At 38.9% G+C, this 23,184-nt stretch overlaps 1 protein-coding gene across 3 annotated transcripts in view; it reads right to left on the reverse strand.

The window, feature by feature from the left end:
• The window catches only part of LOC103028396 (Scm polycomb group protein like 2), a 54,814-nt gene that overhangs the window by 9,597 nt on the left and 22,033 nt on the right, over window positions 1–23,184 (reverse strand). For 2 of the 3 annotated variants that reach the window (XM_007237473.4, XM_007237472.4), the window contains exons 2-9: window positions 20,716–20,807; window positions 20,342–20,413; window positions 19,628–19,704; window positions 16,100–16,334; window positions 15,417–15,505; window positions 15,073–15,316; window positions 4,329–4,624; window positions 1,762–1,891 (exon numbers count right to left, since the gene is read on the reverse strand). In XM_007237473.4, coding sequence (XP_007237535.1) covers window positions 1,762–1,891; window positions 4,329–4,624; window positions 15,073–15,316; window positions 15,417–15,505; window positions 16,100–16,334; window positions 19,628–19,704; window positions 20,342–20,413; window positions 20,716–20,746 — 1,174 coding nt within the window. In that variant the 5' untranslated portion in view covers window positions 20,747–20,807. The remainder of the gene's footprint in view (window positions 1–1,761; window positions 1,892–4,328; window positions 4,625–15,072; window positions 15,317–15,416; window positions 15,506–16,099; window positions 16,335–19,627; window positions 19,705–20,341; window positions 20,414–20,715; window positions 20,808–23,184) is intronic. The other variant, XM_049486407.1, reaches the window with a different exon arrangement.

Below are 23,184 nucleotides of genomic sequence, written 5' to 3' on the forward strand. Positions count from 1 at the left end.
TTCTTTTATGACTGGCTGCCTTGTATTATCTTATATTTTGATGAAAAATCTGGACTGGACTGAAAATCACCTTATAAATTCTAATTTACCAAAGTGAAGATATAGATTTCATATATATAAAAAAATTAAAAATCATATATTGTTTTAAAAAGAGGTAGTGATTTTTGCAAACAATTAATTGGTTAACAGCTTACTGTGTGGGGTGTTACACAACAAACAGGACATTCCCCCTTTATCATGATAACTAGAAAACACAGTAACACAGATAACACTGTAACTTTTATTAGTATATACTGAAGGAAAAAAATTGTAAGTTGCCCACTGACAGATATAAACAGTCTATCATTTTAGGAGTAGGTTAATTTTAACAGTGAGAATATCAACAGAATATCAAAAATCACATTGTATAAAGTATATAAATATATTTGCATTTTTGCAGAGAAAAATAAGTATTTGATTCCCTACCAACCATTAAGATTTCTGGCTTCTATCTACAAGTTGGATACTCCTGATCGACACCTGCATTAAGGACAGCTGTCTTAAAATGTCTATAAAACCTCTATAAAAGATTCCTATCCACAGACTCAATTAATCAGTCAGACTCTAACCTCTACAACATGAGCAAGACCAAAGAGCTGTCTAAGAATGTAAGGGACAAGATCATAGACCTGCACAAGGCCACAAGGGGCTACAAAACCAAAAGTAAGATGCTGGGTGAGAAGGAGACAACTATTGGTGCAATAGTAAGTAAAGGAAAGCAATGCAAAATTATCGATATGGGGCTCCATGCAAAATCTCACCTTGTGGAGTACCCTTGGTTATAAGGAAGGTGAGAGATTAGCCTAAAACTACACAAGGGGGAATTGTCACCAAGAAAAACATTGGTAACACATTATAAATTAAAATCCTGCAGCGCCTGCAGGTCCCTCTGCTCAAGAAGGCACATATGAGGCCCATCTGAAGTTTGCCAATGAACACCTGGATGATTCTGAGAGTTGGGAGAAGATGCTGTGGTCACATGAGACAAAAATTGAGCTCTTTGGCATTAACATAAATTGCCATGTTTAAAGGGAGAGAAATGGCATCAAGCATGGATGTGGAAACATCATGTTTTTGAAGTGTTTCTCTGCTATGGGGACAGGACTACTTCACCGCATCAGTGGGAGAATGGATGGAGCCATGTACCGTAAAATCCTGAGTGAAAACCTCCTTCACTTCACCAGGTTTTCAAAAAATGAGAAGTGGCTGGCTTTTCCAGCACGGCAATGATCCAAAACATACAGCCAAGGCAACAAAGGAGTGGCTTAAAAAGAAGCACATTAAGGTCATGAAGTGTCCTATAGCCAGTCTCCAGATTTTAATCCCATAGAAAAGTTATGGAGGGAGCTGAAGCTTCAAGTTGCCAAGTAACAGCTTCATAATCGTAATAAGTTGGAAATGATCTTCAAAGAGGAGTGGACACAAATTTCTACTGACATGTGCGCAAACCTCATCATCAACTACATCAACTGCTGTGCTTGCCAACAAGGGTTTTGCTACCGAGTATTAAGTCTTGTTGCCATAGGAATTAAATACTTATTTATCTCTGCAAAATGCAAATAAATATATAACATTTATACAATGCAATTTTCTGCATTTTATTTTTGATAATCTATCTCTTACTGTAAGAATTAAAAGGTGGAGACTTTAGAGTAGGTGCTGTCAATTAACGGAGAGCAGTGTAGTCAGTGGAACAGTGCTGTAGTGGAGAGCAGGCTTTACCCGTGGACACCACTGATGAGGAGGAGCAGCTAAGCGGAGACATGCCATCTCTGAGCTGCTGGGCAGGGGGCAGTCTGGACTCAGATCCAGCTGATGGTGACAGTGGGCTCTGCAGAATCTTGGGCTTCCTCTGGGACACACAGATACAAACATAGGTACATTACACACATGTACAGACTTAAATTTGCAAGCTGGAGTGTGATAAATCATGTAGGTGAACTACTGATTTTCTATATATAGAGAGGCTACCACTGTAGCCTAAACACAGCAATTTAAAAGACAATAAAATGTGTGGGTGGTGAACACATTTATGTTATGTGGTTGGAGATGGGATGTGGTTAGAGAATAAAGTGACACAGTCATTCTGTCTGAAAGCCTTTGGTTTGCCAGAATAGCAAACCAAACCCGATATAGAAAGCAACTGTTACTTCAGGAGAATATGGTGTTGTTGATACTGGAGAGCAGCTCATCACTTCCAGACTCTTCCAGCTAGTTATGGGAACACAGGCTGATACAGGAATCAGACCATGTAACAGACCTTTCCTGTGCCAGTGTACTTACACACACACTAGGGTTGTCACGATACCAAAATTTTGAATTCGATACCGATACCAACTGTAGTATCACGATTCTCGATACCAAAACGATACTTGGAAGAAAAAAAAAAAACAATAAAAATATCTGAACATAAAATGTTTATTTTTGACTGAACTGGATTGAACACTGAACAATAGGTGCAAACGTTTTTATTCTAAAATGAAACAACACTTCCTAAAAACTAAAACTAAAACCAGAGGTAATGGTAGCCTGACTATGTGAACCTGACGGGCGGGCAGAAGTTAAGTTCTGAATAAGGAAAATAAAGAGACAGAAGAACATTACAATGTTATGTTCATTTTAACACTCACTGCTCCGTTTTATTAATCAACCGTTTACCGTTTTTAATAAGCAGTCGCTAGTAAATCTTAGTAAAGCTACAGACAGAGTGTATCTTGACTAACTCCACTAACCTGTCGACTTCTCAGCTCTTTGTAGAGATCAGGGTGCTTGTCTGCTATTATGTTAAATAACACTGTAACATAGAAGCATAGAACTATTATTTAATTAAAATGATTTTTAAGAACAGCTAAACACACTGCTGCAGGTCAAACGCGGAGGCGTTCACGTGCGAGAGAGAGAAACAGAGAGAGAGACACAGCGAGAGTGAGAGTGAGAGAGATTTGCGTGTTCTGATGTGAGCTACTCACAGGTAAAGTTTCTCTTTTATCTCCTCGTGCTCATATTCTAGTCCCACACATAAGTCTCCCTCAGTGTTTTCTGTCGTATTTTGCGGCTAGCGCGAGCGCTTACAACTAACACCGCGGACCGCGAGGTGCCGCCGCGCTTGTGCCGAATCCGCTACTGAATCCGACTCCCGCTTCGCGGACAGAATCGGCACAACACCCCACGCTGTACAACTGCGGGAGTGAAAACAGCGCTAATAAATAAAGTAGTTTAGTTTCACTTTCAGTTTTCGTTATTTTCGTTATTTTATTTAAAAATAAAAATATAAATAAAAAACAGATGCCTACATCTCAGACTATTTTCCCACACTTCACTCCTCGCGCCCGTTTTGTCCACAAGTCGCGGATGAGAGACATCTGTTATTTTAGCCGTCGCCATTCTACACTCGCTGCTGCTCTGCTGGCTTGCGCGTGAATCGATTCATTTGTTCAGAACACTAAGTTTATCTGAATCCTGCCACACCGACTGCTGCGGTGTGAATCAGTTTTCTTATGAACTGAATCAAATCGCGCCTACTAATTTGACTCATTTGAAGCTAGTGACTGGGCTATATACAGTATCGAAAGCATCGAACGCTAAAGAACCGAATCGTTTGTGATGACGTAGTATCGAAAAAGAATCGAACCTTCGGTACACCGTGCAACTCTAACACACACAAGGGCGCACATACACACACACACACACGCTTACCTGGCCTGAGATTTTTTTACTTATCAAAAGTAGGCTAAAAGCTAGATACAATTTTTCTCTGCATCATCGGCTCCCTTGAAAAAACAAATAGTCAAAAAAACCTCAGACTACCTGAATGAATCTGGAGCTAAACACATCAGGAGAAAAAGAACTGGCAAAGCAAGTGGGGGGCAAAGCCAAAAGCTAACCCAGCTACAATGTCTTCCACATGCTAACAGCACATCGCACTGAGAGGACACCACAAGAGGTAGGCTGCATCTGGATGCAGGAATAATTACAATATTTGTTACATTTATAACAGTAAACCAGCCAATTAATACAGAGCTTGCTAACACAAAATAGCAAGGTGGTAATTAGGTTTGTGAAACTTGCCACAAACAAGATATGAACTTAATACTTACATATAACAAGTTAACAAATGCATTCTATGTCACCTTTAAGCTTGACATCAGCTTTTTTTCCTTTAATAAGAAGTTTGTAAATTTTGCATAGAATCGAAGTGTCATAATGTCATGCAAATTACAATCATATATTACACAGATCCAAATGTTATTATTTTTAAACAGTGTCGCTGCATTCCCCCTACCCCTCACCTTGCTGCCTGGTTTGGGTCCTCTCTTTTTAGGTGGCCGTGGGGTGAGTGGTGATGTGGGCTCAGGGGTGTCCGGCTGAGGTCCGGCTGTATTTGGTGAGGTGGCGGATGCTGCAAGAGCCTTCAGCAGGGCAAGAGTCTCACTCTTTGGCCGCCGGCCCCTCACGCCCTTCCTCACGGGCAGCTGGGGCAGGGGCGTAGGCAGGCGGTATGATGACTGCATGGAGCGGCGGGTGGGCTTAGTCGGCGAGGAAGAGGAGGACGAGGAAGGGGCTGGGAGCGATTTTGGGAGAGTGACTGCAACACAAATATGATCAGATTAGACCTTCCAAAAACACCAGAATTACAAACAGCCCTCCCACCCTTTTCACCAACTCTACATCTGCCTACTTTCTGGCAAATGATGACCAAACTCCACCCAAAAAGAACTGATTTACTCAAACTAATACTCAAATTTAATTTTACATTTTAAAAGGCAGGACACAACTACATTTGATGGCTATGGAAATTACGTTTTAAACAAAAATTGTGGCAAAATGTAGGAAAACCTGCAAAAAACCCTGTTAGGTATTCGGAAAAATGCTTTCATTTATTTGGTTTCGGCTAGAAATGTTCTTCTTCCTAGTTGTCACACTCAATGGAAACCAGTTCCTTTAGTAAAGAACCATTAAAGCATCATTAATTACATACAGTGCACACTTGCAAAAGTATTCATACCCCTTGAACTTTTCCATATATTGTCACATTACAACCACAAAAAAAAAAAAAAATAGAATTTAATGTGAAAGACCAACACAAAGTGATATACAATTGTGAAGTGGAAAGGAAATTATATATATTTCAAAACATTTTTTTTTACAAATAAAAGACTGAAAAATGTGGTATGCAAAATATTCAGCAACTAATTGCATTTAGAAATTGCCTGATAATTGCTTATGACTACAAAGAGTCCACCAGTGTGTGATCTAATCTCAGTCTTCAGTACTGCTCCTTGACGGCCTCAGAGATTGTTTAAAGAATATTGGGTTGTAAACAGCATCTTGACCAGACAGGTCAGGAATAAGATTGTGGAGAGGATTAAAGCAGGCTTAGGCTTTAAAAAGATTTCCCAAGCTTTGAACATCTCACAGAGCACTGTTCAATCCATTATCTGGAAATGGAAAGAGTATGGCTCAACTGTACCAAGACAAGGCCGTCCATCTAAACTTACAGGCCGAAAAAGGAGAGCACTGATCAGAGATGCAGCCAAGAGGCCCATAGTGACTCTGGACGAAATGCTGAGATCTACAGCTCAGGTGGGGGAATCTGACCACAGGACAACTATTAGTCATGCACTGCGCTCTTTATGGAAGAGTGGCAAGAAGAAAGCCATTGTTAAAAGAAAACCGTTAAAAGTCCTGTTTGCAGTTTGCCAGGTGCCATGCTGGGGACACAGCTTAGAAGTGGAAGAAGGTGCTGTGGTCAGATGAGACCAAAATTGAACTTTTTGGCCAAAATGCAAAACGCTATGTGTGTCAGAGAATTAACCCTGCACATCACTCTGAACACACCATCCCTACTGTGAAACATGGTGGTGGCAGCATCATACTCTGGGGCTGCTTCTCTTCAGTAGGGACAGGGAAGTTGGTCAGAGTTGACGGGAAGATGGATGGAGATAAGTACAGGGCAATTCTGGAAGAAAATCTGTTGAAGTCTGCAAAAGACTTGAGACTGGGGCAGAGGTTCACCTTCCAGCAGAACAACAACCCTAAACATAAAGCCATGGCTACAGTGGAATGGCTTAAAACAAAACAAATTCATTGTTGGAATGGCCCAGTCAAAGTCCACACCTTAACCTTATTGAGAACTTGTGTCAAGATCTGAAAACTGCTGTTCACAAACGCTCTCCATCTAACGTGACTGAGCTTGAGCTGTTTTGCAAAGAGGAATAGGGCAAAAAAAATTGAATCATGTAAAATTTTCTTTCCACTTCACAACTGTATACCACTTTGTGTTGGTCTTTTACATTAAATTGCAATGAAATATATTTATGTTGGTGGTTGTAATGTGACAAAATATGGATAAGTTTAAGGGGTATGAATACTTTTGCAGGCCACTGTATGTTAAGAAATATATTTAATTATTCACAATAACAGCAATATTTTCAGTAAAAGAAAATCCCAGGGGCACGGTCTTTTTTTGTCAATAAATATTGTATTCTTGCTTTGAATAGTATCAAAAAGAACAGGGTCATAATTTGAGCTCTTGGAATAATACTGTTTATTTGTTATGTTTTCATGTTAGACAGGGTTTGTCAAGTTTAGTTCAAATAGCATTAAGCAGAATTTCAAACACTGAAGTCAAAAGGCTAGATATCAGTTTATCACAGATCACCAACTGCCTACTGGCTATAATTAGATTTAGACATTGACAATATTCAAATCTAGACATGCAGACTGCTTTCACAAACATTAGTGAAAGAATGGGTCTCTCTCAGGAGCTCAGTGAACTCCAGCGTGGTACTGAATTCCACTACGTCCAGTCATTAAATTTTATCACTGCTAAATATTCCACAGTCAACTGTCAGTGGAAGCAACTCACTCAATCAACATAAAATGAGGTCCCCAACTTTCTGCAGCCAATCGCAACAGACCCCCAACCTAGCCTAGTATGATCTCTCTATAGTTCATTTCCAAGCTCTCCAGACTGACAGCGAAGAAAACAAGGAGATTCAAACAGAACTATTTTAGTAATAATCACATCATACCATCTGTATAAAATTACTGCCGTCAGATTACACTTCACTTTAGTCAGCGGTGAATTTCATCAACAGTCTGAATTACATCCACACTAGTAATGTAATTTGGAGTAATACTGAGATGAAACGAGTTGTGGTGAAGCCTAGCTAAGCCTTTTCTGAGACCACAGTACTACTCCTATAATCTTTCTTTACTGCACAAATGAGACATTCTGTACTGATATCACACACTCCACAGCCCACCATATGCTATAAAACAACACACACAGACACACAAAGAAAGTGTGTGAGTGTATGTAAGAGAGAGAGAGAGAGAGAGAGAGAGAGAGAGAGAGAGAGAGAGAGAGTGAGTATGTGTTTACCCTAAATAACTCCAGTATGAGTAAATTGGAGGGGAGTGTGAGTGAAGGAGATTAAAGGAGGAAAAAAGCCCTGGAACAGTCTGCCAGTCCCCTCAGTCCTGTTACTCCAGCATGTGGGAATGATCACTGAGGCGCTGCCTCATTTCCCCGTGACCCTCCAGAGACAGTGTGTGTGTGTGTGTGTGTGCCGAGTTGCGCATCTGTGGCCTGGCCAAGGCGGCTGTATGTGTGTGTGTGTGTGTGTGTGTTTAACTAATTAAAATAAGGGTAACTGCAAAGAGAAAAGAGGGTGCAAAAAGGAAATAGAAGGAGAATTTGCATATTGAAAGAAGAACCTTTATTTACCTTTATATTTATTTATTTTTTAAATTAGGGTTGTCAGCATTAAAGCGTTAACGCACGCTGTTAATTTGGAATCAGTAACACGTTACTATTTTTTTTAATGCAAGTTAATTGAGGCACCAAGTTTGACTCCTACTTCCGATTGAACGGCGCGCTCTTACAGTGTCCAGCAGTACCACTCCGGTTCAGACTTCCAGCTCACACCCAGTAGAGGGCTTTTTCTGTCTGTCTGTCTCTTTCTGTCCCTCACGCACACGCACACACACGTGCGCGCATGCACATGCACGCGCACTCACACGCGCTTTCCTGGACTGAGATTTTTTTACTCATCAAATTAAGTTCAAATTCAGAAATCCTCACAACCAAGCTGAGACATTTACATTGCAATTTATTCTGCATTCTTTATTCCAGCACCCAAAGTTGATTTTATCTCCTCTCAAACAAGTATATACTATTATTTTAATTGACACTGCTAATAGATTAGAATTGCATTTTACATTTCTTACATATTCATTTTTTTTATTACAATTTGCACCTGAAGAAAAACAAATGCGATTAATTGCAGTTAATCACAGAATTGTTTTGTGATTAATCGGATAAAATTTTTTAATCAATTGACACCACTATTTTAAATGTATAAAAAGTGATCATCACATGCCCACACCAAATTGACAGGTGTTACCTTGTGAGTGAGGATAAACAATGACTGCGTCATAGAAGACATTACTACATTTAGCTAGAATTGTTTATTCAAACAGACTTGTGACTTTAATCACTTTAATATACAATGCAAAAGGTACCACTCATATAACCCATATGCTACAGTGTTCCTTAGCGTTCATGGAGCATGCCATAAGTCATGGGACACAGTACTAGTTTCTGTCCCATGATATGTGGCATGTCAGTGGCAACTTGCACCAGTATCAGGCCATACTCAAACACCAGTGGCCTTGACATGAGCACACTGGCCAGTGCGTAACTTCACTCACAAGACAACACCTCATAACTAATACAGGTGTAGGCTTTCCCAAGCCACCCTCTGAGGGAACACTTCATGATCAGTTTATAAACTGATATCCATACATACTAATAATATCTAATAATATTAATAATAATAATAATAATAATAATAATAATAATAATAAAACCTTTGCAGACTTCGCAACAAACAAATCTTAACATTTGGCTCCAAAATGCCCTAAAATAAAATGTCATAAAATGTTTTACCAGGACAAAAGAATATTACATGTTTTTTTAACTAATTTTCTGAAAACATTTAATTTTCTAAAATTAGCTGTTACACACAATCTTCTGTTGTACACAAACAAATGTAAAATAAAAAATTAAATATAAAAATATTGTCAACTAGATAATAAGCATCTTAAATGTTAAAAAGGACATTTAATAAATATAGAAACATACCATCTCTTTTATACACAACCTTAGCTAAAAACACCCAACAAGCTTACCTCTACAGCGCTAAGTAATGTAATTAATACCAAAAAACACACTCGCACGCACACACACACACACACGCTCACTCTGACCTCACCGTGCTCAGGCCCTAAGGACACAACCGGACCAAAAGCAGAGACAAAGCCGCGGAGGAACACCAAACCCATACGAGCACATACCACCAGAGTGCTGCGGCTGCAGAGCACCAGAACTGCAGGGGGTCCAGGGATGAGCGACTGAACCCCCCCGCCAGCTACCCAGCAGCGATCTATACATGGTGGGAGGGAGTGAGTAAGTGGGCGTGGGCGGGGGAAATGAGTACATATGCTGTGGCACCAAACACACACACACACACACACACACACAGACACCACGCACACAGGGCAAAACAAGTAGTTCCATTAATATTAAGATTTAATATGCGCTTCCAGTAGGGATATATGTTATATATATCACTTATTAATATTTTAATTTAATACAATATAAAAAAGAACCATATATCATACCATATCAAGTCATTATGAGCCCAAGCCTCTAAAACTGACATTGTTAAAACTGCTATTTTAACAACGATTCAGAGTTGTAGGTACATGTACTTTCTGACCCCAAATGTTTCTATTGTCTAAGGTGTGTGGAGCAGTGATTAAGGAACTTGTGGAGATTTTAATTTGAGCCACGTGAAGTCGGACAGACCACCTAAACTCTGCATGGGGGACCAAGATCCCCTTCTTCTTATAGAGGCTTATAACCAAGTTTCTAGCTTTTTTTTTGTTTTATATTATATATTTTGCAAACACGGCAATTTGGAGAAAAAGAAAGCTTGGAAGAAAGTAGCTAATAGCTTGATACGTAGCTTGCTAGAAGGTGCTAACACTGATACCCATTCACTCACAAGAATGTTAACAACCTCAAACACACCCACAAGAGACAAACGTGGGGCATCACAAACGACTGATCATCTGCCAGTGTGAACACAGGGTGGCAATGAGCCATGAACATAAATACTGTGACTGGGAACAGTCTACCTGTGAGCTAAATTATGCTAACTGTGAGCTAATGCAGAAGGCTAAATGTAGCAGTGTTTAATGTGCTGTTTAACATTAGGGATGCACCCAATCATTTATTTATCAATTATTTGGCTGAGAATGTGAAAATCTTATTAATACAACATTATTGCTGATGCAAATCAAGTCCCAGGATGCTAAAAATGTTAGGTGTGTTAAATATTTCACGGCTATTCATTTAAAGTGGCCAAATTTACTTGAAACATATTCTGCATTTAGCTTTTGGCCAAATGTTTCAGTTTTCCGGACAATTATTTTTCTTTCTGGGCATTCATATTTGATTCCCCTTAATTTATCCTTTTAGAGAATCTCTATGGCAGCTGAACAGCGCTCCTTAACCTCCAGGTTTTTCTTTGTCTTCATGCTACACTTTCAGCAGACTGGAGCACAAGGCTTAACATGACGTACAGCTGCAGTTAAAGTGCTCAGGCCTGTGCAGCAGTGCACTCTGTACACAAACCAAACGAGCACATTAATGTGTCCTGTCAGACATATATCCTCCTCCTCTCCTCCTACCCTTTAACCGTCTCTGCTCTGCCTCTTCAGCTTCTTCTGTTTGTTTTTCCTCAGCACTTCTTCACTCCAGCTCTTCCCTGCTTTAAGATGCTTTACTGCTACACAGAATACCATTCAGTACATCTGTGTTTAGGTCTTCAGTTAACTTCCTGGTTAAGGGGAAGACACTGGAGAAAGTGACAGTGCAAAGGATAACATAAATAAGAAATAGAAGTGTAGGGAAAAATGAGGAAAATAAGTATTTGAACACTCCGTGACTTTGCAAGTTCTCCCACTTAGAAATCATGGAGGGGTCTAAAATGTTTATCTTAGGTGCATATCCACTGTGAAAGACATAATCTAAAAGAAATTACAGAAATCACAATGTATAATTTTTTTATAATTTATTTGTGTGTTACTCCTGCAAATAAGTATTTAAACACATGTCAATCCGCAAAAAAATCTGGTCCTCAAAGACCTGTTATTCCACCTCCACTCCAATTATTATTCTGAATTAGAAGCACCTGTTTGAGGTCGTTGGCTGCATAAAGATACCTGTCCCCCCACACAATTAATAAGACTCCAACTACTAACATGGCTAAAACCAAAGAGATGTCCAAAGACACCAGAGACAAAATTGTAGACCTCCACAAGGCTGGAAAGGCTACGGGGCAATTGCCAAGCAGCTTGGTGAAAAAAGACTGTTGGAGCAATTTTTAGAAAATGGGAGAAACAAAACATGCAGATCTCACCTCGTGGCAAATCAGTGATCCTGAGAAAGGTGAGGAATCAGCCCAGAACTACATGGGAGGAGCTGCTCAATGACCTGAAGAGAGCTGGCACCCCTGTTTCTAAGGTTACTGTGGGTAATACACTAAGACGTCATAGTTTCCCCTGCTTAAATCAGCACACGTTCAGCCCATCTTAGGTTTGCCCATGACCAATTGGATGATCTAGAGTCATGGGAGAAAGTTCTGGGGTTAGATGAGACCAAAATTGAACGTTTTGGTCTTAATTCCACTCGCCATGTTTGCAGGATCAAGAATGATGAGTACCATCCCAAAAACACCATCCCTACTGTGAAGCATGGGGGTGGAAGTATCATGCTTGGGGGATGATTTTCTGCACATGGGACAGGGCGATTGCACTGTATTGAGGAGAGGATGACCGGGGCCACGAGATTTTGGGGAACAACCTCCTTCCCTCAGAGCACTGAAGATGGGTCGTGGCTGGGTCTTCCAACATGACAATGACCCAAAAAGCACACAGCCAGGATAACTAAGGAGTGGCTCCGTAAGAAGCATATCAAGGTTCTGGAGTGGCCTAGCCAGTCTCCAGACCTAAACACTCCATAAAAAAAAACTTTGGAGGAAGCTCAAACTCCCTGTTTCCCAGCAAGAGCCCAGAAATCTGGCTGATCTGGAGAAGATCTGTGTGGAGGAATGGGCCAAAATCCCAGCTGCAGTGTGTGCAAACCTGGTGAAAAACTACAGGAAAAGTTTGCCCTCTGTAATTGCAAACAAAGGCTACTGTACTAAATGATAACATTGATTTTCACAGGTGTTCAAATACTTATTTGCAGCAGTAACAAACAAATGGACAAAATTGACCCCTCTCCCCCAGGCTAGTACAATATAAAACCTTTACAAACACATTTTTGTGATAAAATGGTATGTGTTAATACCCTTTTCAATAATTATTTAAAATTAATTACTGAGCTGCCAAAGTATCAGATCAGGAATTGGTATCGGCACAATCAAATGACTCCGAGGCAAAGAAGTAGAGCGAGTGCCTCAGCCTTCAGTATGTAAATCTGGTAGATCAATTTGTGTTGACACACAAATTTTTATCATACTTAAAAATACTACAAAAAACACAGCATTATATGACCCAAGAAGCCAAACAATAAAAAAAACCTACTATTCACTCCATCCTTTCACAAAATTCAGCAAAAGCATGTCTAAAGAAAGCCACTGGAGACAGCCAGTCACTGTCACACAGATAAAGATCTTCATTTCCTCATAACCACCAAACTCCATCACCAACACTGTAATAAAAATATAACCCAACTTAATTGTTTTTTTAATTCAATCATTTTTATTCTAAGTGGAGGAGGTGGGGAGAATGACAGCTGAGAAAAAAGGGCCCTGCTCCGGCATTTAGTCAGAGCTGTAATGGAGCTATTTTCAATTAAAATTCCATTAAGTATAATAAGCTTATCTAAAGTTTAACTCAACGAGCCAAGCCATCAAATCCATCATAATTCTCCTACAATAGAGGATAAAATCCTGCTTTGAGACACAGCTTTAGGGCCCGTTGCCATGGCTATGTGCTTTATTACATATTAAAGTTAATAGGACTGGTATGAAAGGGTGAAGGTTTTGTTCTCTTTTTCGCTTCACAGTTTAATGTACAGGCCTGGAGGCACCAAGTGCAGAAACATCATTTAAAATACGGTTTGAAAAAGTGGGAACTGACAACTTTTCTCCAATCAATCTCATCAAAACTATATCATTACTGTCACACAAACACCTTATATCTGCAAATTATACATTGTACACAAAACGAGGAGATCATCAGTGCTTAGAGAACACTGACTAACTGTATATTTCACTACAGAGAGCATAATTAGTTCTGTTAACTGGATGAATTAAATAGTATAAGTTGAGTAAAAGTCACTGAGTACTGAGTGTGGAAAAGTATTTAAATAGTGGCCAGAAATTTATTTCAATGTTTTTTTTTATTTAATTTATTTTCTACATTGTAGATTTATATTAAAGACATTAAAAAAATAAGGGACACATACTGAATTATGAAATAAACAAAAAAGTGTTTGTCCTCCACAATATCCTGACCTAAACATGATGAACTGAGATGGTGATTTGAGGTGATTTGGGATGAGCTGGAGCTTCACAGCATGAAGGAAAAGCAGCAACTATTGTTTAGCACCTCCAGGAACTCCTTTAAGACACTGAGATTAAAATACCAAGAGTGTGCAGATCTGCCCTCAAAAGTAAATGTGGTTTCTGAGAGGAACCTGATGTATTAAACATATTCTGGTTTGTTGAACACTTATTGTTTACTGAATAATTCTGCATATGTCACACTAATGAGAGCTAAAATCTTTGTGCTAACATAAGGACATCCTCCGCATGTCTGCACAAACACACCAGACAGTTCTGCGTATCTTTCTGCCATACAAGCTTTGGATTCAGCATTTCAGAACGTCAAAATCAGCCTTTGAAAAGCTGTGTGTCATCATGAACAGACTATCAATATAAGCAGTTGTTTTCAGTCACTGGCCATGATGGCCAACACTTTTTGTATTTAGGTTAATTATAATGATATTCTGACTGTCTGAAATATGGGGTTATATATATTGCTGTTTTTATTGTTCCAAAAACACACACAAACACACATACTAGTGTATCAAAAATTGAATATTACTGAAAAGTTCAAATTTAAGTTCAATTTTTATATGTAAAAGTTGTCAACAGAAGGAAGCATGAAGTGCTGTAAAATCTCCTGGTAGAAGCTGCACTGACTGATCCACTGTGTTTTATTATCAAGTCTAAAGTCAGTGCAGTGTTTTCCCAGAAAATCTTACAGCACTTCATGCTTCCCTCTGCTGACCACTTTTATGGAGAAGCGGATTTCATTTTCCAGCAGGACTTGGCACGTTGCCCACACTGTCAAATATACCAATTGGTCTTATATTCCATTTTTCTAAGACACTGATTTTTTGGATTTTCATTGGCTGTAAGTCATAATCAACAACAATAAAAGAAATAAACATTTAAAACAGATCACTCTGTGTTCTATATAAGTTTTACATTTTGAACTGAATTACTGAAGTAAAGTAATTTTAATGATATTTGAGATGCAGATATATATATATATATATATATATATATATATATATATATATATATATATATATGTACTGCTTGTGTATATATGGAGTCATGCTGCCCTCTAGTGCTTGTTCTGCAGCATGTCTGGAATTCTGCACACCATGCAGCTGTGAATAAAAGCTCTCTGAAGACCATTTTAAATCACATCGCTATGATTTAAATGAATGGAATAAATTGGATTCAATTTGTAGGTACGTTGCACTTTATATTCCTAAAATTAATAAAACATCTTCTAGAGGTTTATGAAATCACCTTGAATATCATTATTGCAAAAACACCCTAAATATTTTGATATTATATTAAGGAAACATCGTCCATCCCTATTCCACCGGCATCTTGTTCTATTTAAAAGTTCATGTTGGAGAATGTTACTTACTGCTGTTTCCAGGCGGCTGCAGGCTGTGTTTGGTCACTGTGCACCAGCCCACAGGAAAGATGTCTCTGGAGTCGTAACGGCACCAGTAATCGAACGCCCCCCGCCAGCCATCAAACATCACAAACACCTCGTCGCCTTTCACCTCACCGACAGTGGCCGGGCAGATGAGGTAAGGGTTCTTTTTATCCACAGCTTCTAGCTTCATACCTGGCTTAAATCCATTCTGAGAGGGCCTCAGAGGTTCCTGATGGAGCATAATGTATATTTAATATACATTTAGAAGAAAACTATATCAATTATAGCAGTGCATTATTAAATCACATATAGAGTTAAAAAAAATGCACCTTTTTAAATGCTGAACCTGGAGCCATCTCTGCTCCATTTAACGTCCTCAGCAAGAACATGGGCCACGAGGAGGCATTCATCCGGAATCCTACACAGAGAATATAAGAACGGAGATTCACGTTAGCACAAATGCAGAACTGTGGGTGAAAATTAAATTCGTAGGGTTTTTCCTATTCTTTATTTGATGAATCAACTTAGTGATTTGACAGAAACTTGAACAGCAGACATTCTCTGCAGGTCAGCTCTGAAAGTCATTATCCACAAGAGGGCACTACTAGCACTCACATTGCTTTTGATTTATTCAGTGAAACTAGCATCTTTGAATGTTTGTATTTGCAAGTACAAATGTGACACTTTCCATTATAAAATGCCAGTACATGAGGTGAATGATTTTGTTTGACCTGGTAATAACACACATACAGTACTGTGCAAACGTTTTAGGCACCTAAATACAATAATTAAAACCATTTCCCTAAACTATAGAAGAGTGTTTGCTTGTAAAAGTATCAGATTACATTAGAATGAATGCAGGTAAAAGTGAAATGTAAAAAGTAACAAGATTTTTTTCTCCTTGCATTATTAATTTTCTTTGGCACCTACAACTTTTGCACAGTACTTGGTTTGTATGTATGACTGTATCCATGTGTTAGAACCACTAATATATCTGGAGATATTTTAGTACCCAGCGGAGGCTGCAGCATGTCTCCATTCTTCTCACAGGTTCCTATTGGCTGGATGTCTGCGGAGTCCACCAGCCTCCAGAAGTCGTTGGTGTTGTCACTGCCGTCGAGGCGTAGGCGGAGCCTGATGCCTGTCATGCCCATTACTGTGGCGATGCAGACGGAAGTGGAGTTCCGAGGGTCACGGGCCTCCAGTTTCATCCCAGCCTTGAAGTCATTTGAGGGAGGGATGCGAGACTGAAGAGAGAGGATGGCAATAGCTACGTTATCAAATAATAAATAAAAAAATATATATATTGCCGTTAAAGTGAAGACATTACTTTTAACCAGTCTCAGATAGAGAAAAGCAAGTAGACTTTTCTACAGGTACTAGAAAATCAGTATGACTTAAAAGTGGTTAAATACATTTATTAGAAATAATGTCCACAAACATTGGACTTATTGTACTGGATATTGTAATTTTAGCGCTTGTTTTACCTTAATAAGAAAACAAAAAGATTCATTAATCAACTGATTTTATGTGCAATTATCAATAATAAAAAATAGAAATTCCCTGTACAATGCACTAAGAGAGGGAATCGGTACATTCACACACTGAGTTTAACTCAGAGCTGACTCACACTTTCCCATATCTCCCATAATACCCACAAATCTGAAAACATGTGAATTCTCTGTTTACTCATAATGAAGTGTATGCTTGTGCTGCGTGTACCACAAAGCCACAGTAAACAACCCAGATCAATAAAACATGCAGCCATGAAAGTGTAGTTATATCATTGATGATTTATATGTCCTACAGTGTAAAGCACTGAATTGTAAGTGGTGTTACATCAATAGGCCACAATACGTCAATTTAACACATGATATCTTTGGTCTTGGCTGCTCTAGAACATACATCAGGAAGCAGTTTGGTTTCAGTACTCTTAAAAAAAAAATCCTTAGTGGACAGCACAGTGGGAGGTAGGCCTGTCGCGATAACTGACTTATCGCACGATATTTTTTTGTAATTGCGATTATTTTTGCAGACATCGATAATAGACATTGGGGTTCTGCGTGGGTTTGTTTATATGAAAATAAACCGCAGCTTGATTTCAGCGAGACGCACTGCACACACACACACACACACACAGACACAGACACAGACACACACACACACACACAGACACACACAGACACACACAGACACACACAGACACACACAGACACACACAGACACAGACACAGACACAGCAGGGACTGAGTGTGTGGAGATGTGTTAGCTGGAGAAGGTATTCGAGGCTAATAGTAAAACTAAACAGCTTTAGAGAAGTCCGGTCCAGGTGAACTTTGTTTCAAAGCCGTATTCCACGGCTCCGGTGTTGGAGTATTTTGGCTTTGAGCCAAATGAGCGAGGAGAACGCGGATGATCCGGTATGCTGACATTGTTTTAAAACAGTGGAAACTAAAGCTGGCTATACTACTAACCTGAGATCTTATTTAAAGCACAACCACCCAGCCCAATTTTCCGTGCAAATATTGAATATTGAATATTGTTCCCCCAGAGAGATCCTGCCTCAAGCCCCACACAGTAAACATGTTGGTGTTTCTTGCTCAGAATTTGTCTGACAGTTACAAAAAAAAATACATTTATAGCAAGAGCTCTGGCCTGCTGAGCTATCTGTGTCTTTGATCATATGGACACTTGTGTTTTTGAGCTAATTTGTGTTTTACAGGATATACATATATGATCAGAAAAAAAAATCTGTTATAGTCACAGTTAAAAAAATATATATTATTTGTTGTTACTTAGTCCCATAGTGGGTGTACTTTATTTGTTTTAGTTATTTATGATATTTTATATATATATTTTATATTAGAAGCCCAATGTATGTTCTTAATAATAAAAAGTTAGTTTCACTGTAAAGTGGATGTAATAGTATTATTATGCTAGTATTTTATTACTGTGGCACATTGTTTTTACAAGCAAACAGACAAGAGACTCTGGTAGAAATCACATTCACATTCAGTGAAGGAAAGTTCACACTCATAGCCCACAGGTCAGCGCTGTGTTGTTTTGACATGTTACATGACAAAAGTTACTTACAACCATACATTTAAATGTAAGTTATTGAGATTTCAAGTGAAACCAAAACAAAAGTAGCACATAATTGTGAAGTGGAACGGAAATGATAGATGATTTCCAAATTTTTATTTAAATAAAAGTATTAAAAAAATGATGTGCAAATAAATTCAGCCCCTCTAAAGCGGTATTTGGTAGAGCCACCTTCTACTGCAATTACAGCTGCAAGTCATTTGGGAAAGGGATTTTTGCTCCATTCTTCTTTCCAGAATAGCTCAAGTTTAGCCAGGTTGGATGAAGAGTATTTGTGAACAGCAATGTTCATGTCTTGCTACAGATTTTCAGTGTAGCTCTGGCTGTATGTTTAGGGTCATTGTCTTGCTGAGAGGTGAATCTCCTTCACAGTCTCAACAGGTTTTCCAGCAGAATTGCCCTGTATTTAGCTCCATCTATCTTCCCATCAACTTTCACCCTGTCTGATGAAAAGAATCCACACAGCATCATACTGCCACCACCATGTTTCACAGTGGGGATGGTGTGTTCAGAATGATGAGTAGTGTTTCTTTTCTGCCAAACACTGCGCTTTGCATTTAGGCCAAAAAGTTACATGTGCATGACTTACAGTTGTCCTGTGGACAGAGTTGTGGATTTCTGCAGCTCCTCCAGAGTGACTATGGGCATCTTAGCTGCTCTACTTTTTTGATCTTTCAGTTAGGGTGGGCAGCCGTATCTTGGTAGGTTTGCAGATGTAAAAAAAAAATGTATTCCCATTTTGGATTATAGATTAAACAGTGCTCTTTGGAATGTTCAAAGCTTGGGATACAGTAGTATGAAATTTATCATGATTTTCCTTTATAAATCATTGGTTGTTTAGATGAGCAATTTCCATTAAATATATTTATTTGATTAAAATTTTGAAAATCATGCATCACTTTTGTTCCATTTCACAATTATGTGCTACTTTGTGTCGGTCTATTACTTCAAATTTAAGTTTGTGGTTGTAAAGGGGCAACATGTAAAAAAGTTTAAGAGGTATGAATACTTTTGCAAGCCACTGTATATTATACCCCAAAAAGCTTGAAGCTGGAATGTGCAGTAGCCTTGATTTCCTTCATTAAAGCTTCTCTTTGTTGTGATCAATGCTAATGTTTTTCCTGAAACTCTTACTCAGCAGATTAAGGTAAGTTAATAGAGACTAGACAGTTTTTTTATTGACTTACATTAATCATTTTTTTCTCCTTTACAAAACCAAGTACCAAGTACGTTTCACTTGTAATATCATGAATAAACAAAGAATATTGTTGAGATTAATTTGATTTTTTTTTACTGACTAAGACCAACAGTTTTATTTTTTTCAAATGCAACTGGTTCTACTGTCTTTCTGTGATCAGTGTGCTGGAACCCTTCTGTTAAATCAGATACAGAACAGGAAGCAGATAAGCGTCAGTTGGTCAGCTGCATGTTTATTCACCTGTTTGAAGCAGCTGGCAGGAGCAGGTGTAGACGACGTCTCCTTCAGATATTCCTCCCATGAGAAAGCCTCAGGTACTAAAGAGTTACAGAAAACAAACACACAAAACACAAATTTTTCAGCATAGCCTTGACTACTTTAACTTCAAATACACACATCAGGGCACCTACACCATACATACTGGTACACACATCCAAAAACTTTAAAGGGTTTAAACCACATCATTTATTCTGTGCTAATGTCCTCTGTTGATTCCAGTGAGTGCGCCTTCAAATAATAAGTGCAGTAGGTCACTGTAAGTAGAATAACTCCATTTCCCTCTGTAAAATGGACAAACCTTAGAGTTCACGTCATTAGCAAAGCTATGCCCTTTCTCAACACGTTCTGCTGAATCGCATGCTTGTACGATTAAAAAAAATGCACAGTGTAAGCCTGGCTTAAGTCCGCCTGGGATAGAGTTAGGTGTTCCAATTCCGGATGATATTTAGGCAGAATCTATTGCCGAGATAGAGGTAACAGGCTGTTATTTACACACTGAATGAATTACTCTCAACTCAGATTCCTTTTCTAGATCATGCTCTGATTGTAGCCATCAGTTATGGGAACTGACTGATATGCTGGCATGTGAGAGGCTTTGGTTCATGTTAAAATGTCAACTGCTTTTTTTCTAAAATTAGTTTGGCAAAAAAAAAAAAACATTATAAAGTGCGTTACCTTTAACTGGAGCCGGCCCTGCACTGACCGGAGTACTCCTGCCTGCCTTCTCCTTCCTACTGTCTTTCTGATCTGTAAAAAGCAACAGGAGAAAACTTTAAGGCTAGATTTAGGGTTTAGGTTAAAGTTTGGATTAGGGTTAGATTTAATGCTTAGGTTAAGGTGTATAATACAGAACATTGTATTTTATTTTTTTGTCAGTGCCAGTCTGGTTGCACTACAAATTTAAGCAAAACCAAAATAAAGGTAAACCTTAAATATTTTTTTGGGTCATATGGCCCAGCTTTATGTGTATGTGTATGTCTGCTGTGCTTTTAGAGGTGTGCTCTTTGTAGGACAGGGTTTCTGTGGTCAGTAGTAAAGTGTGGTTTTACCTTTCAACGCAGTCCTGCCCATGCTGTTCATCGGCTGCTGCAGTTGTGGAACACTGTTTCAGTACTGAATTACCCTCACCAAGGCTCCAAAGCTGCAGAGAGGCACAGATACAGATCTCATTAACTGGGAGAACAAAACATTTGCAGAAATAACTCTAAACTCTTCCTAGAGCTTCCAATGAGAGTCTGGCTTCTGGTTGAAGATATTTTGGATCATTCTTCTTTACTAATCACCTCCAGTTCAGTCAGGTTTTATCATTTCTGAGCCTGAACAGGCCGCTTTAAATCACACCATTAATAATATTCAGGTCTGGGAACTGAGATGATCATTCCAGAATGTTGTACTTGTTCCTCTGCATGAATGCTTTAGTAGATAATGTTGTTTTGTTGAAGTATTCAGCCCCGGCACAACAACTGTTTTCAAGAATCTGCTGATATTGACTAAAATCCATGCTCAACTTTAACAAGATTACCAGTACCTGCACTGATCACACAGCCCCGCAGCATGACGAAAACACCACCACATTTTACTGTGGGGAGCAGTAAAGTGTTTGTCTTGGAATGCTGTGTTCTTTTTCCTCCATGCAGAAATAACCACCCTCCAAATAACTAAATTTTAGTTTCATCAGTCCACAGCACCTTATTCCTAAATGAAACTGGCTTCTCCAAATGTGCTTTAGCTTTAGCATACCTCAAGCGACACTGTTTTTGTAGCATGTGCTCATAAAAGGCTTCTTCTGTATTACTCTCCCACACAGTCTCTCCTTGTATAAAGTGAGCTGAATAGTTGAATGATGCACAGAGACTCCATCTGCAGAAAGTGGGTAGTCTGTGGGTTGACTATGATTGTTCTCACCATCCTTCTCCTCTGCTTATCTGAGATTTTTCTTGGTCTGCCACTTCAGGCCTCAACTAGAACTGTGCCTATGGTCTTTTATTTTCTCACTATGTTCCTCACAGTGGAAACTGACAGCTGAAATCTCTGAGATTTGGGCTTTTTGTATTTTTCCATCATGATGTTGATCAATTTTTGTTTTTAGGTTATTTGAGAGGCTCCCACGTTGCCACTCTTCAAATGCAAAGAGAAGAAAAACTTGTAATTGGCTCCTTAACTCTTTCTCATAACTGGATTCACCTGTGTGTGAAGGTCAAGGGTCATTAAGCTTACCAAAAAAAAATTTGTGTTTCAATAATTAGTGGGAGGTGGGGGGTTGTGTGGTCTGTAAACCGCAGTGTTGGGCATGTTACTTTGAAAAAGTAATTAGTTACTAGTTACTTCTCCAAAAAAGTAACTGAGTTACTAACTGAGTTATTCCACTATAAAAGTAACTAGTTACCAGTAAAAGTGACTATTGCGTTACTATTGCGTTACCTCCCACCCCCTCACCTTCTCAGAGTGTGTTTCATAAGGTTCTCAACCTATTCTACCCTATGGCCCACCCGTTTACAACTTGAAAGTGTCAAGGCCACCCTAATACTACTACTACTGCTACTACTACTACTACTACTACTACTACTAATAATAATAATAATAGTAATAATAAAAAATCTAAAAAAAACAGAGTATAATAAGTTGCTACCATAACTTTACTCTGAAACGGTGATTTAGGCTTTCCAATTATAGCAAATTAACTTCTTACTGAAAACATGCTCTAATATTGTGCTTCCTTTGTATTTTTACCTTTAAATATACACATAAGAGTAGCACGGTTTGACAGGGTAGCACAACTCGACAGAACACCTGATGACTTGGCTCGTGTGGGCGCATCTGTGTGGGCGCATCTGTGTGGGCGTATCTGTGTGGGCGTATCTGTGTGGGCGTATCTGTGACGTTTTTTTTATTCAAGTTTTTATATCAACCTCACTATGATCTATAGTTCTATAAATTCGTTTTTAGCTTCTCCTCCGTGGTTGAAAGGCAGCTGTTCTGTGTGTGAGAGGCTCGTAGATTACTCCTTACTGAAAAAAGTAACGGCGCTAGTAACGCCGGTTATTTCAACGCCGTTACTCCCATCACTGGTATCCCGACACTCTGAGAGCAGAGAAATCTGCCGTAGGGGGAGTATTCTCTTAAAGAAACACTGCACATATATATTGTAATAAAAATAAAATTGACAATCTGAAAAGTGCCTAAAGATTTTCCTGGCGTTTACCATATTTTGACCATTACAATTGAATAATTTTATATCGACAACAGGAGCTACTTGTCACTCATTATCTACTGCAGCCAATCTTAACAGACCTTTTAAAAAAAGGTGGAAACTGCGGAGCAGCCAATCAGGTTATTATATCTTATTCAGGATAAAACAGTTGGTATCGGTACTCGGTATCGGCCGGTACCAGAAAAGCCGGTATCGGTAAGGAAAAAGTGGTATTGGTGCATCCCTATCTGCTATATGATATATTTAACTGAAATTGCTGATTCAAATATCCAATGATTTATAAAGAAAAATCATGCAAATTATCAGG

The sequence above is a fragment of the Astyanax mexicanus genome, chromosome 13 (assembly GCF_023375975.1).
Source record: "Astyanax mexicanus isolate ESR-SI-001 chromosome 13, AstMex3_surface, whole genome shotgun sequence".
Taxonomy (NCBI): domain Eukaryota; kingdom Metazoa; phylum Chordata; class Actinopteri; order Characiformes; family Acestrorhamphidae; genus Astyanax; species Astyanax mexicanus.